The sequence below is a fragment of the Nicotiana tomentosiformis genome, chromosome 6, assembly GCF_000390325.3.
Source record: "Nicotiana tomentosiformis chromosome 6, ASM39032v3, whole genome shotgun sequence".
NCBI classification, from domain to species: domain Eukaryota; kingdom Viridiplantae; phylum Streptophyta; class Magnoliopsida; order Solanales; family Solanaceae; genus Nicotiana; species Nicotiana tomentosiformis.
This window is the reverse complement of record NC_090817.1, coordinates 97,873,170-97,891,736: the sequence shown is the minus strand read 5'-3', so window position 1 is coordinate 97,891,736 and position 18,567 is coordinate 97,873,170. Positions and strand designations below refer to the sequence as shown.

General features: G+C 33.9%; 2 protein-coding genes across 5 annotated transcripts; both read left to right on the top strand.

Annotated features, from left to right (window-relative positions):
* Positions 1–4,441: 4,441 nt before the first annotated feature.
* On the top strand, positions 4,442–10,807 carry LOC104100184 (protein FAR1-RELATED SEQUENCE 5). 4 transcript variants are annotated; one of them, XM_009607362.2, is made up of 3 exons: positions 4,442–4,597; positions 5,696–6,255; positions 10,269–10,807. In XM_009607362.2, coding segments are annotated over exons 1-3 (756 nt in total). In that variant the 5' UTR covers positions 4,442–4,596; the 3' UTR covers positions 10,464–10,807. The 4 variants fall into 4 exon arrangements, 3 of the variants coding, with proteins under 3 accessions (XP_009605657.1, XP_009605658.1, XP_009605656.1); XR_004508054.2 differs by lacking the exon at positions 4,442–4,597 and adding an exon at positions 8,988–9,263 and having other exon boundaries at positions 4,608–6,255; positions 10,269–10,504; XM_009607363.4 differs by lacking the exon at positions 4,442–4,597 and having other exon boundaries at positions 4,609–6,255; positions 10,181–10,406.
* Positions 10,808–11,716: 909 nt separating this feature from the next.
* On the top strand, positions 11,717–16,427 carry LOC104100183 (protein FAR1-RELATED SEQUENCE 2-like). Its single transcript, XM_070177619.1, has 4 exons — positions 11,717–11,876; positions 12,878–13,305; positions 14,578–14,794; positions 15,918–16,427. The coding sequence occupies exons 1-3, from the start codon at positions 11,867–11,869 to the stop codon at positions 14,791–14,793; spliced, it is 654 nt and encodes a 217-aa protein (XP_070033720.1). The 5' UTR covers positions 11,717–11,866; the 3' UTR covers position 14,794; positions 15,918–16,427.
* The last annotated feature ends 2,140 nt before the right edge of the window (positions 16,428–18,567 follow it).

Below are 18,567 nucleotides of genomic sequence, written 5' to 3'. Positions count from 1 at the left end.
TTATTTTGATGAGGGGCATGCAAATCCTACGGAGAAAATAAAAAGAGTAATCTTGACGCAATATATGGGATTGTTCAACCGTCGAGACAGTATAGGAAATTTGAGAAAAGCACAACCAATCAAAGAATTAATTTTATTTCTGCAAATAATTTATGTAGTTACAAAAATTTATAACTACTGAACAACACAATTTAAGAAAAATAGTGAAATATTTGTGTGACATGAATTTCAAGTAAATGATCAGTTTCCACCAGTGGTGGTTGATGCAAGTCTTCCAACAACTTCATCTGAAATAAGAGTAGTATTTTCGATGTTAGCATAAGTTTATATATACATAAATCAACTAAAATCTTAATAATATTAGAGTTGAATTATAATTTTAAATGTACAACAAATTCGATATGTTAGAATTGTAAAGGTCGAACATGTCAATTTTAATTCTAAATTCGTATCTAATTCCCATTTACAAAATTTTCTCATTTTTAAAAGTGAAAACTATGTCCAAACAGAACTTCATCCTCCACGTTGTTTCAGCTTCTGGTGATTTGTTTCAACTTGTAACTCATACTATCCAAACAAAGAACCTTATGTGAAGAAGTAGAACACCTAAATGGGCGGTGTTAACTGGGGGTTTAGGTTATTTCAACTTCTTATACAAAATTATTTGATGGGCTCTTATGAAAAAGGAGGATTATTATAGGTTTAGAATTCATCACTTGCAGGAATAATTATACGACATATAGAATTTTGTGTCAATAGTACTTAGGGCGGACTCGGAAGATGTTTGCAAGTAGGCTGTGGCATTGGGTTTGCATTCTCTGTAGTACTTGATTCTTGAACCATTTATCTGCACTCATTTCTGTCACGCTGCTAAGCACATATATACTCAAGTTACATTGGAGCTTTGAAATTCTAAGTTCTAATCAACATGGTATTTGTGTTATTTTCTACGTACGTTCCATTCCCGCTCTTTGAACAGCTTATTCTAAAATATTATACCATCTTTACCTTTCAATTTTCACCAACTAGCAAATTCTTGTCTGGGACTTTTCTACTCTTTTGTTACACTCTTTTTGCTTCACTTGTTGAATGATCAGGGCTTCTTCTAGTTTAAAGTTACAATCTTTACATATGACCTTATAACTACTTCTTATGGCAAGGATGAAGTCTACAACAACAAAAACTATAAACCCAGTGTAATCTCATTAGTAAAGTCTAAAAAGGATAGCGTATACGCAAATTTTATCCCTACCTTGTGAAGATAAAGAGCTGTTTTCAAAAAATCCTCGGTTCGAGGAAAGCATGCGGAAAAAAAAAAAAAAAAAGCACAAGGATGAAGTCTATTTGTTTTATTATATGATTACCTCAACTTTAAATGTCATATAGTGTAATTCCATCTTTTTGAAAAGGTGTTAACTAAAATGAAATCACAAGCTAAGGCAGTTTTTTTTTCTTTTTCCTTTTTTTTTTGTGTGTGTGTGGGGGGGGGGGGGGGGGGGGTAAATACAAGATTTTTTTATGTCTGCTTCTTTTTTCAATTTTTTCAGGTTGTTCCTCCCTTGTTTTATTTTGTTCTTACTCTATTTGTTTTCCAATATGTCCTAGTCTCTCTCTCTTTTTTTTTTATTAAAGTTTTCTTGTACTTTTCTCCTTTTCTTCTTAACTTCTCTTTTTTTTGGAAAAAAAAAAAAAAAATACCAAATGCACCCTCGGAACTGTACTTGGAAATTTTTAAAATTTGTAACATTGTTCATTTATGGTTAAAACGTATGTTCCTTAATTCGAACTTTTTCCGGAGAAAATCAAATCTTAGAATGTAGAAGACAAAAAAATGTTTAAATATTTATCTTAAGATTGAAATAAAAAAATTACCTTACAGTTAATTTATATAGTTTCTACAACATTAAACTCTAAATTGATTAATTATCCCTCGAAAAATTAAGATGCAATGTAAACTTCTAAAAATTTTTATGTAACAATATATCTTTATATTCTTTAATATTTAAATAATTTTTAATATTTCTCAGAATTTGAATATATTTTATTTGATTTTGTCTAAATTTCCCCCTGGTAAATAGTCTATAGTCTTTGATGTTAGAAAGTATCAAACATACAAAATGACAGTCCATATAATAAGTTACGACATTTTTATACCATCTAATTAATATTAGCACACAAGTAAATTTAAAATTAAATAAATAATATTAAAATAATAGTACAGTGAAACAAATGTTGAATAAATAAATAATGTTAACATAGGTTATGATTTGTTAAAGTAATACCAGGAGAAGAAACGATTAGTTAGGCGTGTGGGCTGGGGAGCTGCTAGGTAGAAAAGAGTGTGATGATGGATAATGAAATAAGCTAGGGATAATTTAGCCAAAGCGCCTGAAAAATTTATATATAAGCTATATTAAGATTCTTTTTTGGCCACTTATATTACTCTATTTGAACTGAAATGACTAAATTGCCCTTTAGTTCCTAAGCAAGCACGTTTCCCTCCTATAAGATAGTAAATACTGGATTTCAACATTTGAAATGCTGAAAACTTGTGTGAGGTGATGCCCGTGACGAACGACGGGCCGATGAGGGCAGGTCAAGCAGGACTATCGGGTTTATAGACTGGAAAGCTTCTAAAGAGTGGTGCACATGTCATCGCAGGCAAATTCCACATTGGAATGCGAGAGGAAAGTGAAGAGCTATATAAGGAATGACACAAGTTCACATGGTATGCGCGCTTTTGGGGTCGAGGTGGCGTAGCACAAAAGATAAATCTGCGAGGTTCTAGGCCCAAAGCGGACAATACGTACTATGAGCTTGGGTCGCGACAAATATGATATCAGAGCTGAATCTACCTTAGTACGATGGTGGAGCAAACCTTAGCAAGGATGCTGAGCCCAAAGGGAGGGGTGAATGTGATGCCCATGACGGAGGGTGGGTCAAGCAGGACTGGTCACCTTAGTCAAATCCTACGTTGGAATGAGAGAGGAAAGTGAAGAGCTATATAAGGAATGACACAAGTTCACATGGTACGCACACTTTTGGGGCTCGATGCGGTGTAGCTCGAAAGACAAAGAGTTTTTTACACGCTTGATCTTTTTTAACTATTATTTAAAAAAATAGCATCATTTATTATTTATTCTATAAAGAGCATTTTTTTTTCATTATTAGTATATTACAAAAATTAAGCCCAACATTCATCTTCTTCACTCCATTTCTTAAAATCTGATGCATATGTGAATACCACCTAAATTCAAGATGTATTGATTTATACGTCTTTTATACTTTGTATATCAAGTATCATTTTAATTCAAAATGTATTTTTATGTATATAATTTTTGTATATTTATTTGTGAAGTGCCATCTTATTTTAAGATGTATTTTTAATGTATATTTCAAATATATTTTATATGTCAAGTGCCATTTTAATTCAGGCTGTATTTTTTATATATATGTTTTTTGTATATTTATATGCCATCTTAATTAAATTTAAGATATATTTTTTATGTATATTTCACATGTCTAAGTGTCATCTTAATTGAAGATGTATTTTTTATGTATATTTTATATGTGTTAATTCAATATATATATATATATATATATATTAACGTATATTATTATCGAAATATATATATATATATATATATATATATATACGTTTTGTATATATTAACGTATATTATTATCGAAGTAAGATTTTTGTGTTAAGAAAGGAAGAAAGAAGGAAGAGAAAAACTTAAGAAAGATAATTAAAAAGAAAACGAATGGAAAAAATTTAGAAAATATATTGGTTTCGGCAGAAAATAAAATTAAGAAGATGAAGAAAAAGAAGGAAAGCTAATAGATAAAGAGAAAAAAAGGCATGATTTTTATACAAAGAATTATTGACTTTCCATTTAAATTGCTTATGTTTATAGATTAATAAATAATATTTCTATTTTAATGGAACTGTGTGCTATAAATATAAATATTTTCCTGCCACAACTGTAATATTGAATTTCATGCTATAAATTTGTTATATTTCTATTAAATTGTGACAGTTATGTAAAGTTCCCGACAAATCTATGCGGGTCTTGGCCCAAAGCAGACAATATATACCATGGGCTTGGGTCATGACACGTGGGTAGTATTTCAAATGAAATAATGATTTTTCTCATTAATTTCAAATCTATATTTTCAAGTAAAAATCATGTAGAAGCACAAATTTTGACCTCCAATTACTCTTTTCTAACATCTCAAATATTAAGTTAACCCCACTATTTTGCAAGCGTCTACTAAAGCTTGAAGCTAGACCCGATCCAGATTTTAGGCCCGGATCATTCGCGGGTCCAGAAGAAATAATAGCGCACAGTCCACTCCATGGACGATAACACGTGTTACTGTTTCATTGGAAGCTCCCAAAATTGCTGACTTTGCATACTCGTCGAACCCAATCGCCCCTCAACACCTCACATTCACAAGGGCCACATATAGCCACCACCCTGAACCCTCAACCCCTCTTTCTCTTCTCTCCGTTTCCCCCCACCCCCCACCCGTGTCTGTCTGTTCCTGCGAATCGTCACAACGTGGATTCATTACGTTATAAATTAAATTTTGAGTAAGTTTCCTTGTTTCCGATTCTTTACTTTCTACTCCTTTTATTTAGTAGAAAAGCGCACAAAGTTTGAATTTTTATCCAAAATTTTACTTTTTTTGCCCCTGGGTATTGAGTCCCAGAGAATAATCTCAGAATTTTGGTGGTCGGTATTGGCTGAACATGGATTTTATGTTATGTGAACTTTCCTTGTATTTGGGTGTTTTCTTTTTCAGTTTTGAGTTGGGGGTTGGTGTTTCAGGCTGAAATATCTAGCTTTTTATGTGTAAAATAACATTTTTACTTGGGACAGCGTTAATTATGAATTGGCGTTTGAATTAGTTATGCTAATGGGTTAAACAGATTTTATATGCCAAGTTTGAATTATTTATATTATCAAAAAAATTGAAGTTTTTGCACGAGTAGCTTTTTTAACTGTTGAATAAGTGTGAGGTTTAGAGAATTCCTAGTTTTAAGAACCCCTAATGGAGGAACGGATATTAAGAATTCATATGCCAAGACCAACAGTATCAATAGTTAGTGTTTAGGATTGAGGCGTAGTTGTTGTTTTTGTTATGTATAAGCAGTAGTGAGTGTTTGGTTGTGGTTCATCCTTCAATCTATATCATTTTGACCAGGATATTGTTGCTGGAAAAGCATAACTTTGACCAATTTGATTGCAATCTTTTGTTATTCTCTTTCATCTTTACATAATTAAAAGCACTAAAACCAGTTTCAACAACACTTTGCCTTGTCCAAAAGAAAAATACTGCAACAGTAAACACTTGTTCATACTTGTCTAAAAACATGTTCATAGGTATCGTGCTTGAAAACATCATAAATTGAAATATTTGTGCTAAGAGCTCTTCAGATTTTCCCCCCGATAATACACATGAAAGATCTCAGTGAGAGTTTTGCGTCGTAGTAGATGAGGTTAGATGATATTATTGTAGAGAAATTTTTAGGTCCTTTTCTGGATCTAATGCATAGAGTTGTTTCTATTGTTCAAACTGCAAATCATAATCTTTACTCTAATGTGTACATCCTTCAGTGGAGTATTTACACTATGTTTTAATTTTTTCTATGTCTATAAACAAATTACTGATGCAATTGATGCAACAGTGGACTTTGTGGTTGATGATCACATCGTAGGTGAGGAGGAAGAGGGCACGGTGGTAGAAGTCAGGGCAGTAGATGAAAATGCAGTTGGAGGAAGTTCCAGTGAGGAGGCACTTCACAACGTGCATGATGTCAAGGTAGATGAAGACCTTTCTGATAGGGAGGTCGTTCCATTAGAAGAATCACAATCTCTAGGTAATTCAACTTCAGATGAACCTTATGTCGGCCAGGAGTTTGAATCTGAAGCAGCAGCACATGCGTTTTATAATGCATATGCAACAAGAGTGGGCTTTATCATCCGCGTTAGCAAGCTTTCGCGATCTAGGCGCGATGGCTCTGCTATTGGTCGAGCACTAGTTTGCAATAAGGAGGGCTTTAGAATGCCTGATAAGCGGGAAAAGATAGTGCGACAAAGAGCAGAGACTAGGGTTGGTTGCAGAGCGATGATATTAGTTAGAAAAGTAAGCTCCGGAAAATGGGTTGTCACAAAATTTGTCAAAGAGCACACTCATCCATTAAGCCCAGGCAAAGGTCGTAGGGACTTGATCTATGATCAATATCCGGTTAGTTTCCTGCCTTATAGTTACTAAGGTTTTGCAACATAAGCTATCCTATTTTCTTTCTGTATTTGTTTCCTTCCTCGTAGCAGTTATTCAGTTTTTCTAGACCACATCATCCTACTACTACCTTTGATTAAACATCTTCTGTTTGTGCCGTTTGATGGAACTTGAAGTTTTAAGGAGGCGATGGTCTCTCTCTCTCTCCCTTTATATATATATATATATATATATATTTCTTGGTGACCAAGAGATCCGTCTGCGGTCAACCCTTAGGACCAGCCCCAGCGTTCGAAACTTGTGGATAATAGGCCTGCCCCTCTACCTTTCACTACCTAAATAGTCTTAGTTGCATGGAGATGGGCTCAAACCTGTGACCTAAATCACTACTCCGTCAATCTTTGCCACTTGAACTAAGCCCTGGGGATGCATGTATGTTTATAATATTCATTTAAAGTATTGGGAAACTATGATATTGTAGAATATATACTGGAAAAAAAATGAGATATTTAAGAAGAATTTATTTATGGTTGTTTTAGTTCAATGACTTCAGTTGATTACTGACATATATTTGTATATTTGTTACCTGCATCTCAAGACTTGCATCTATACTCTTTCCGTAATTCGTACCCACGAATCGTAAGATTTAGATGATGACAGATCTGACATCTAGATTCACACCATTATTTTTTCACATCTTCAACTATTTTATATAGTACCAGTTAATCTGACAAAGGAATCACAGATGCTTTGATGGCATATGAACTCCCAACAGCTCCCTGAAAGCAAAGTGCCTTAGGAATCTATATGGCTAGAGCAACCTTTCCCCTGTAAATGAGTTAATTCCATTTCTAGATTTTATTAGCTCTTTGTTTTTGGCTTGATTGCCAACCTTAGGTTTTTGGTTAGCTCCCTGACTAGAACTGTATTTTTGTGTAAATGGAGCTAACCAACCTCTTTTGTAATGTTTTGCATCTTCTTGATGCCAGTAATATAACATCTTACTTCATAAAAAAACCCAGTTAATGTGGAATTGTGGATTATCTTATGCTGCTTTCTTTGTACTAATTTACATATTTTTAGTGCTATGTTTATTTCTAAGTCAAAATTATCCTGTTAAGAGCACCAAGTCCTTGTCAATATATGGGGTGGGTTCACATCAAGCCTCTAAAGATCATTAATCCAAGTATTTGTACAATATGTAACCATTATATTCTCTCATCCTCAACTATTTTATGAAGCACTAGTTCTTTTTTTGATAAATTCAACTATTTTATAAAGTACTAGTCTGTATTACTATATAAAATAGATTCCGGTCAATTCAGAGAATAAAGATGAATTATATACTATTATTTCACTTTTCGTGTAAAGAGAACTATGTAAATGAAGCTGAATCCATACAAGATATATTAGCCTGTTTGGCCAAGCTTTTAAAATAAGCTTATTTTGAGAAGTGCTTTTCTCAAAAGTACTTTTCAAAAAGTGCTTTTGGCGATAAGCAGTTTGTGTTTGGCCAATTAATTTGAAAAGCACTTTTGAGCAGTAATTAGTGTTTGGCCAAGCTTTTAAAAACTGATTCTAAGTGTATTTTTCTCAAAAGTGCTTTTGGAGAGAAGCTACTTTTTTCTGCTTCTCAGAAACTGCTTCTGCTTCTCCTCAAAAACACTTTTTTTCCTTCTAAAAGCTTGGCCAAACACCCTAATTTTTGGAAAAAACCACGTTTGGCCCAAAAATAAGCTTGGCCAAACAGGCTAATAGAATCCTTGTAAAAAGATGAACAAGGGCATGCTTTGTTCTTTGTGAAACTGTAAATATAACTACCAACTCATGATTTATATAATGTTCTTTTCTCATAAATAGGATATAAGCTGCTTTGGTCTTATTTCATATTTTTGTGTCGCTTTGATTTATAAGTCAATTCATCGATATACACCAAGTCGGTGTCAATATACAATGTGCGTTTACAGTCCACTTCCTCACCATTTTCCTCACAAAGGCAACACCAGCTAAACGTTATCCTTCCCTTTTTCAATATTTCTACTGTTATAATGGTATGCCAACTCTTTTAGGTGCCTTTATATTAGACAAGTTAATCAATGTATGCTGTCAGAAAAGATGTAAAGGATAGTTCCATTTTGGTTCAAAAACTTGTGGTTACAAGAACATATGTTACTTTTCTACGGGTATGGGCACCCGATATGGGTGCGGATCTGGAAGTTGGATTCATCATCACCTAAATCTTAGGATTCATGGATATGGATAGGAGTACAGGTACGGATGTTTTGATAAAACCAATAAATGTGTATTGCTACATATATAAGTATACATTTCAGACAATCAATAAATTAAAGCTAGTGTAATTAAATTCTTTGTAAATGCTTAATCTTTTATCCATAATATCTCGTATAATAGCAAAGTGTTCTAGTACTTTATGTGAATTATATATGACATAAACTCAAAATCAAACCAAATATCCAATCAACTCAAGGTTCCTTGTAAACAGTGTTATCAAAGGAGAAAAGCGCAAAAAAGCTCTAAGGTCCATTGGGGCTTTAAGCGCAAAGCGCAAATAAAACATGGACTTTAATGAAAAAAGGCGCAACTGGAGAAAAAGTAAAAATATGTATATGTACTCCAAGACCAATAATTATAAGCATAAATAACAAATATATAGACAAAGAAATTGAAATATTTTTACGATAAAGTGAAATATCAATTGTTTAGTGTCACCTTTTCAGGATCACACTTATTGGCAAGGAAAAGTATGCCTTAGAGCCTTGATGGGACACTGAAGCGCCCACAAAGCGAGGCGAAGCGCTCAACATGTTTTGAGCCTCGCTTTAGGGCTTAAGCTCGCCTTTGACAACACTGCTTGTAACGCTCTATAGGAGTTTCTCGGCCGTGGATGTAGTCAAAGAACCAAAGTTAGGTTGACCAGTGCAGTGCAGTGGGATCCCACACCCATATTGTGTCAGATAGACACAGGTGCAACAAGGATTTTGAAGGCAACATAGGTGAGAACAAAATGTTGTAAAGATAAAAAAGGAAAGATGGAATTCGTACCTTACATCTAAGAATGCAACCTCTATCTTGGTACAAAAGGGTGGCGTAGCTTTTTGATCCCCACGAGCGATGCCATGTTGTAAATAGTTGCTCATTTTGCTTTCTTTATGGCCCCTTCACTATCCCGCTCACCAAGAGCTTACATTTTGATGGAATCACTAATATAGTTTTTAGAGACATCCGGCAAGAGAAAATCATTACTCTAAGAAAATGGAGAAATTTGGCAAGAGATATCCTTCTCTGTCGTTTGACTATCGATTATTCTTTGATGCAATTACCGTTCAATATATGGCAGTCCATCTTTCCCTTTTAGGAATAGAGTTGTAAAAAATGATGCCTTGTTAATTGGCCAATGGTTATTCAGTTTGTAAACTGTTTTCTTATGTGTCTTCATCTGTGAACAGGGTATATGTTCGTGTGTTACCTTATCCTTGAATTTCCAAATCATTTATATTGTTGTTAGATGACCTGGAAATGTATTCCTTTTTGGCTGTTTTTGGTATGTGGAGAAACAATATTTTTAGAAATCATGAGGGTTGTATTTTTGGTTGGAAATACACTTAAAAGTACTGATTAAGTGAAAACATCAGATACAAATTCAGAAATGTTATCTCCAAATACTTAAAAATGGTAGATTTGTCATTACATACAAATTATCATTGCGAGGGCATGTAAAACTAGATCACTAGATCATATAAATTGGGGGGTGGGGGGGCTGAGGTGGAGTTCTTAAATAACAGTAGAGCTGGCAAAAGTATGCTGGTTAATGTTGGGATTGGTTGCTGAAGTAACCAGCATTTTAGCGATTTATTAATTGCTGCTTATAGCAATAGTTTTAAAACTATTGTTTTTGTCTGTTGATGCACAGAAAACTTAGATTGTATGCTTCATTTCATCTTCAAGGAACTGCCTTTACATGACTTCAGTTGTTTCGGTTTATCAACTTCTTTCTGTAGAATGAGCATGACAAAATCCGGGAGCTATCTCAACAACTGGCAGCTGAGAAAAAGAGATCAGCAACATATAAGAGGCATTTGGAAATGATATTCGAGCACATTGAGGAGCACAACCAATCTCTGTCCAAGAAGATCCAAGATATTGTACACAATGTAAGGGAGATGGAGTCTAGAGATCAACATCATCATAGATAGTTTTAGCATGATTTGCCTTTGTTGATATTAGAGTAGAGAAATAGCAGAGTGTAGAACCCTAAGTTAAGTAAAGATCATAATGACTTCTATCTTGGCTTACCTTTTGTCCCCTCTCTTATTCTTTGAGAAGATCATGAAATTATGAAACCAGTTCATATCTTGTTTTCATATTTTTTCTTTCCATTTTCCTTTTTGGGTAGACTTGTGGGACTGTAGCCTTGTAGGAGCAACAGGTACAGAATGTCTCTTTCTGGTGCAACCATTGTAACATTCTTTCGGGAGGTTAGATGTCCTGTGAATGAACCTTTTTCCTTTTTGTAAAATTTTCAAGTCCATTTCATGTAGATTCAGTAAACTGTATTTCAGCTTTCATTTCTGTAATTCTTATCTATCGGAAACAACCTCTCTACCTCACACAAGGTAGAGGTAGGGTCTGTGTATACCCCACCCTTCCCATACCCCACTTATGGGATCACACTGAGTATGCTATTGTTGTTGTTGTTTCTGTAATTCTTACAAGTTTCAAAGATTACATTGAGACATACTCAGGAGTTAGGAATAGAGGAAACAAAAAGATAGAGAATGGTATTCAAGTGGGAGATTTTGGAGTTCTCGAGTTGTTTCTTCGAGTTATGTGAGGAATTAGCGTTCAAAATAAACTGTGAATACTACTATACTAATAGAAACAATAGCAAGCATATGAGTGAAAGTAACTTGGGTATTCTTGTTTATTTTTGCATGCAGAATTATATAATAAATGATTTTTCATATAAATATTAAGTCTGATGATCCTGTGAATTATCTGGGTGCCCTTTAAGGAATAAATCTTCTTTCTCAAGGAGAAAAACTTAGATCGGAAAGAAGGTTTTTATCTTATTTCTGGCAGTTTAAGTAAGAACTAACTCGTGTCGGTATTTACGTCAAATCATATTAAGTTATCATGTTTAAGTAATAAATTATGGTAAGAGTGCATATTAATTGTAACTTTAGTAATAATAGTATATATAAAGATATATTTGTTACGCATTAAAATTGGATTTCAAAATTTCATAATTGTTCCATCAGACCTTATATTTCAGAATTTCATAATTGAACGTTCCATTAGACCTTCATTATATTTTCTTATGTGAAAAAAAGAACTTTAATCTATAATAAGTATATGGAGTTCAACTTTTTTTTCCAGAAAAAAAATCAACTTTTTTCCATTTTACCCTTTTTATATTAGAGACAAAGTTATAGTACTCCTACTTGATTTCTATTTTCTGAAACGAGAGGGAAGGCGAAAACGTAAAAGGAAGAAACGAAAAGAAAAAGAAAAGAAAAAGGAGCAGGAAGAATTAGAACATTTCTTCTTCAGAAATAGTACACTCATTTTCCGCAAAACACTCATTTTTAATCAACGGATGATGACTAGTAAGTCTTTCTTCTCTCTTACAGTTTCGATCAATATTTGTTTGTCTACGTAATTGAGATAACATGTGTAGAATTAGCTCAACAGTATACATTCGGCAATAATTGCAATTTCTTCAGAAAGATCAAAACTTTCTGTTATGTCTACATAATTACCTGCTGTTCCCCATATGTTTTCAATTATTTCGCCCCTGATTTAATAAATGTTTAGTTTTCTGGAATTTGTGTTCTGTCCAATTGCTGCTAAACTTCAGGAGCTTAATGGGGAAAGGGAAGCTGTATGATGCTTAATTTAGATATAATTCGGTTCGTAATTTTAACCTTCTTGGGTTTCTGGAATTTCTGGTGTTGAAAATTTATTATGAAGAATTTCTGGGGTTAAAGTTATTGTGTTGCCCACTTATTGAAAAAGAAAAGAACAACTTTCTGTCTTCAGGGATTGGAACAAAGGGGTTTCAGGCTTAAATTTCTAGGTTTTGAGGTTACTAATGTTTGTACAAATAAAAAGGCTTTCTTGTTTCCAATCTCAGTTGAACGAATTTGCATTCGTTTGTGCATATTGCATGTTGACACCCTTTTCTTTTACAATTTTTAAGTTTGAAAATGGGCAGTGAAGAAGCAACTACTTGCATCATTCTGTCACACATTGTCCTGTTTGATTGATTCTACCAAAATAGCTGCAGAAGCTATAGACAAAATACTTGGTTATTTCTTCCCATCTGTCTAAGCCTTGGTGGACAAGTTACTCCGTGCCTGTGCTGGTGAGAGCTAGCAAGTACCCGGTGGAATTAGTCTAGGTGTGTGCAAGCTAGCCCGGGCACCACCTTTATCAAAAAAATAAATGCGAAAGCTATTTTCGACCAATTTTCTTCCTTGCAACTTGCAAGGCTTGTTAGGCTTGTTTGTGAAAGGTCACAATTCACAAATTGTTTCTTTTTGTGTCCTGTCAATCTTTGCACAGAAAGCCTGCCAGCTGAATGTTCACTTATCTGTTTGTTTCTCAGTGGATGTGCAAATTTCAGAGGACAGTGGTGCTAGAAGATTAGAATCATCTGCAATAGGACAAGTTAGTACTTCTGAAGTTGACAGAACCCAAGAACCATATGAGGGTATGATATTTGAATCTGAAGAAGCTGCCAGAGCATACTACGATGAGTACGCTGGACGGGCAGGATTTATAACCCGTGTTCTGTCATCTCGCAAGTCAGAGCGTGATGGGTCAATTATATCTCGTGGACTTGGTTGTAGAGGGATACCAGATAATCAAAGGTCAGGAAGCATTGCAAATCAAAAGCGAGATAGACGACGCGATGGTTGTACGGCAATGATCCTAGTCAAAAGAGAGAAGCCCGGTACGTGGGTGGTCAGAAAATTTGTTAGGGACCACAATCATCCCTTGGTTATATCACCTTCCAAGAGACGTCCAACTTTTGTAAGCTTCATAGTCTTACCTTTGCATTAACATGTAATAGAAGTTTTTGTTTCAACTACCTTAACCTCTCTCTTTTATCATCTTTGGGCTCCTTTTTTGCTAATTTTCTTCGGCCTCCACAATGGGATATCCAATTTAGATGTGTTTGTCTGTACGCATGAGGCATTAAAGAATCTGTTGATTTGTCTGCCCAATCTCTTTAATAGTCCTTTTAGTAAACAAAACCTGGCTCTTTTTTCTGAATTTTCAATAAGTATGCCCCTGTAAAATCCAACTGTTCAAGAAAGTCTGATTTGATATGCTCAACGGACTGCCGGAGATTATCCACAGTAGCATTACAACCGTAAACTTTCCATTTTTCATCGTTATTTTGTCTGGGTGGTCAAAATTGGACTTAGGATGTGCCATCTCTGGTACTACTCATATCTGCTTAAGCAATGGTTATTTTTCTTGGAATCCAGTTTAACGCAGAAAGAGATATATTAAATGCATTGGTAAATAGTCTCAGACTCTCAGCAGAATAACACGAGAAATATTCTTCAAATTTTTTGTTAGTACATGAGTTAATGGAGCATCTTGGTCACTGGTGATAGTGGATAAGAGTGAGTATCTGTGACTGTAAAATCTGTATGTAGGTGCTTCCGTCACTTTTTGTTTATCTTTAATCACCGTCCTGCAAACTTTTCCTTTTTTTAATTTTTCCATTTTTAAAAACTTTTCACCTTTCCCATGCTTCTTGGTAGGGACGAAAGAAGTGAAAGTGAATGAAAAAATATGATTATAGTTAAAGAAAAGATAAAGATATGGAAAAAGAAAAGTTGCTCTAACCTTGTGAGATACCTTCATAGAATCAATTCTGCTAGTTTGCAGGGTTTAGTTATAGAGAGGAAGTTGGTGGTTATTTCTATGCATAATATATGACTAAGTACCATATTAATCTGATGTAGTTTGACAAGAGATTAGTTGGGTAGTACAAAGCACAAATTGACTAATAGGTATTTGAAGAACTTACATAAAAATTGTTTTCAACTTTAAGCAGTCAGGCAACTTGAAGCCAACTTCTGCAATAACTAATCGCTGATGATTTCCCATTTTACACTTTTTGAATCTAAATTACACTCTCCTTATCATCGTTTTGTATGGTATTTGTTGTTATTTTTAGTAATTTCCAGGGGATGGTATTTGTGCTTGGAAGTAATATTCAATCATTTAATGATTACTAAGGTTTGTTTGTGACTGTCATAAATTGATTCATCTGTGTAATTCTTGTAGGATGAGAAAGATAAAAAAATTCAGGAATTAACAGCAGAACTTCGGATCAAGAAACGACTAAGTGCAGCATACCGAGAACAGCTCCTTAGTCTCATGAAAGACGTGGATAGCCATAGTGAACATATGTCTACAAAAGTTCAAGCTGTTCGTAGAATTCTTAAAGAACTTGAAACTAAAAAACAGGAGCTTTCAAATCGCAGTAGACACCATAAGTAGGGTAAGTATTTTTGTTTTTTTAATTGATACATTCTCTCTAGGTTGTCAATTTTAGCATACGTGCTCATTTTCAATGCAACTCCACTTTTGTGAGTTTCACATAGCATAGCCTATTGCATACCTTGAATATAGGAGGGTTGAGTAGGTTGCAGAGCAACGCAAAAAGCAGTCTATCCTCTGAGATTGTAACCAATTTATGTGCAAATAATTCATTTTCCCCTGTCATTGAGCTCTCTATGAATTCCCGTTGCATCTGTTATTTCTTTCTTCATTTTTTGGATGGTAAAGTAAAGAATTTCAGTGCATCTCTACTGCTGTAATTCATTTGAGTTGGGACTTCTCTTGTTAGAAACAGTAAAGAAGGTGCATTTTTTTTTTTGCCCGTGATGCAGAACATCTATCTGTTAAGTGGGAAGATCGGTTAAGTCATTAGCTTTGTAAACCCTCAGAATTTCTGGTGGTACATAAGGACGTCAATCTCTTTCAAGACAACGCAAAATTAAGCTCTTTATCCTTCTTATTAAATTGGCGTGGTTCAAATCTTTAAGAGAAATTAATGCAAAATTAAGCTCTCAATCAAAAGAAGACAGAAAATGTCAACTTCGCGGCCAACGGATAGAGGGTTGCCCAACTGCTGCCATTCCCACCATCACTATGCATTTCTCTTTGATTTGAAATTATTAAGTATTTTCTAGAAACTCAATACTGGTGATTCTTCTCTTCTAGTTTTGATATATTTTGGGATATAGGTGAAACCACTGGTTTTGAACTATACTGGGAATTTGCTTCCTACAGGATAAAAGAGCGACTTCCATAGGCCATATATTGGTCCTGTAGAGAATAAGTTTCTGATGCATCGTAAGTTTCTGATAGATTATCAACATGAAATGTACTGCCATGTGCTGTAAATAAGAAACCTTTTGGTGGGAGTTGATTCTCTTATTTATTATTTAATCTTTTGTTTTCAGCTTCATCCTGGGAATATTTCCTGCCGCTAGCAAACTTGCAAAGTGCTGCCTTTGTCTTTTTACATGTGTAAAGACCTGGACATGCACACCCTTTCCAAAACCTCTACAACAACCTGAATCTTGATTTGTGACTTGTTCGTTGTCTTGCATGTGTAGAAAACCTAGCAGTAGTGTTGCCACTTAGAATTTATACCCCTTTTGAAGGAGATTATGATGGAACTGGTTAAAGCCAAAGTTGGTGTAACTGAAGTCATGAGTTGAAAGCTGATATAAGCTTGTCCTTTTGGCTGGGCAGCGGCTTCATTAAGTTCTAGCGAAGAGGATGGGTGCAGCCACCAAGCAATTCAAGAGAGAGAGAGAGAGAGAGGAAGATTTGTCAAATAAATTTGCATTACTTTTTCGCCTTTGATTGATGTGGGAGTTTCTGAATTGAACTCCTGGTACATGATTTCTGTACTTAAGTCTTACAATTTCTTGCGCACGAATCAGGAGCCTGTTCAGAAGTTGTACTTCCATATGTATTATGTTATATGATGATTAGAGGGGTTGGTTCTTGATGATATTTCTGCACCTTATTGAAGTTGGGTGTTTTTGAATTTCTTAATGTTAGCATTTGGAATTGAAATGAGGTTTTCAAATTTCAGTTCCTCAGAAAATTTGTTCATACCAGTTATAGTTCTGTTAATATTCATCTTGTAACTGCAATCTAGAAGAATTTGAGACATCAATTGAGATAAAGTTAAATGAAAGAAATCTCTCACTTAAAACTATTGGAAATTTAAGAGAGAGAAAAATGTTACATGCAAGTAAACAAGAAGAAGAAGCTACTTCGGGAGTTTAAATAAGCTTGAGAAGAAAGCAATGGAGCTAAGTGAATATAAATGCATGTACTGATTGCTTATCAGTACAATGTACAAGGGTTGCTTAGAAACAAATATTAATGTAATTTTCAAGCTGGATACATGTTGCATGTTCACAATGCTAACGTAACTTCCTGTCTAACTTCCTTCAGGTAGTATCCAACAAAATTTTATTACAAAAGAGAAAAGTGTATCAAACTATCTCACTGCAGAATGCTCCTGTTAAGTGATCAAGCAACCATAGTCATCCAAACTCATTTACAAGTCGAATTGTGGCAATACTTTAGACTAGTCATAGATTTATATAATTACTCATGAGTAAGTATATCAAATTATACTTAAAACGGCATTCTCGAAATTAGCTTGTGTACGTACAGCAACTAATCTATTGAGTATCTGGCTATCTGCTATTTTCAACCATCATATATATTGGATATTGAAATGATTATTTGTACTGTTTAGTTGGATATAAAAATAGTGACATATGGTAATCTTACGAGGTATAGAATAAAATATCATTTTTTTTCTGGAAAGAAGAAGAACATTAATACTAAGGAAAGTTAACAAAGTACAGCGTTGGGAACTGAACGTGCAGTTCTAGTTCCAATTGCATCAAAATCTAAGTGCGAAAAAATAAAAGGCGGGGGTTGTCAAAAACTTGAACATCCTGAAGATAAGGTTGAGTCCATGATTTGCCACGTTAGAGTGAGGAATTTTGATCTGATAATTTATTGTTAACTCTATTTAGAATATTTTGGTAGCCAGTGGATTTAGGTTGAAGAGTGGTAATTGGTAGGCCCAGGTATTTGCCAAAGGTATTGGCATGAGGAATGTTAAGTAAATGAGTTATAGTTTGACGAGTATTAGTGTCAACATTGGCTTAGAAAAATAGAATAAAATATTATGATAGTGTGTCAATAATATTATTGTGTATTAAAGGCTAACAATAATATTTACTTGGTGAGAGAAGTAAAACATATGGAGTAAGAGTTTTGAGATACTTATGAAAAAAGGGACTAGTTAATTCCGAGAAAGGAAAATTGTTCCCATCTTCCTTAATTTTACATTTGACCAAGATTTATTGGAATTTTTTGCAATAATCTTACTTGGAACAATTAATTTACTTTCTATTTCACCAGAACTCAAAGCCTAATGTTTTTATTTTTTATTTTTGTGTTTTAATGATTAGAAGACTACATTAGTATATGATAAGGCAACACAAACGGTAAATGGTAGTATAAGTAATACTTTTTAAACAGTATATATTTCGATACTATCTATACATTTATAAATTAATTTCAAAACATTTTTAAGAACCTTTTCCAAAACTAATTTTCCAAAAGTTAAAACCAAAATCACTTCACTTTAACAATAAGTGCCAGCGTGCCACTTAGATAGTTAGTTAATGTGCAATGTAAGCTTCAAACAGTAAACCAAAAACTTTTTGTGCAATAGAAATTTCTTTCTAGAAAACCGCCCCTTATAGTTTGCTCAATCAGGTTTCAAAATATATATAATAGTTTTGTTGGCTTGGACAATATACAAACATTATTATTATTATTATTATTATTATTATTATTAATTTTTTTTTTTTTTTTTTAGTAAGTTTTCTCGAACTTTTACCGAAACATGTGTTTTTTGACTCAAAAATTTCACTGATTGCGTTCATTCCAAGGAAATATTTTGCAAGCAACATTGCAACCACATTGTGCTTTTCTAAAGTTGTCAACCTTTCTTTGTTTTTTGGATCTGTTGAAAATTCTTTTTCTTTTCCTGATTTTTTTTTTATAGATTCTTTATCTTAGAGGAAGAGAAGGATAAGAAAATTCATGAACTGCATGAAGAATTACAACAGGAACGAGGACGATCTGAAACTTTCAAATAACAAATTAATTTACAATCATAAATAACCTTGAAGAACATGCTGAATTTATGAATATAAGAGT

Excerpts from the sequence above, each read along its gene's own strand:
- LOC104100184 (XM_009607361.4), top strand. The coding sequence starts at position 5,608 with ATGTGTACATCCTTCAGTGGAGTATTTACACTATGTTTTAATTTTTTC. Across the intron at positions 6,256-10,268 it reads TGATCTATGATCAATATCCG|AATGAGCATGACAAAATCCG; the intron begins GTTAGTTTCCTG and ends TTCTTTCTGTAG.
- LOC104100183 (XM_070177619.1), top strand. Across the intron at positions 13,306-14,577 it reads CCAAGAGACGTCCAACTTTT|GATGAGAAAGATAAAAAAAT; the intron begins GTAAGCTTCATA and ends TAATTCTTGTAG.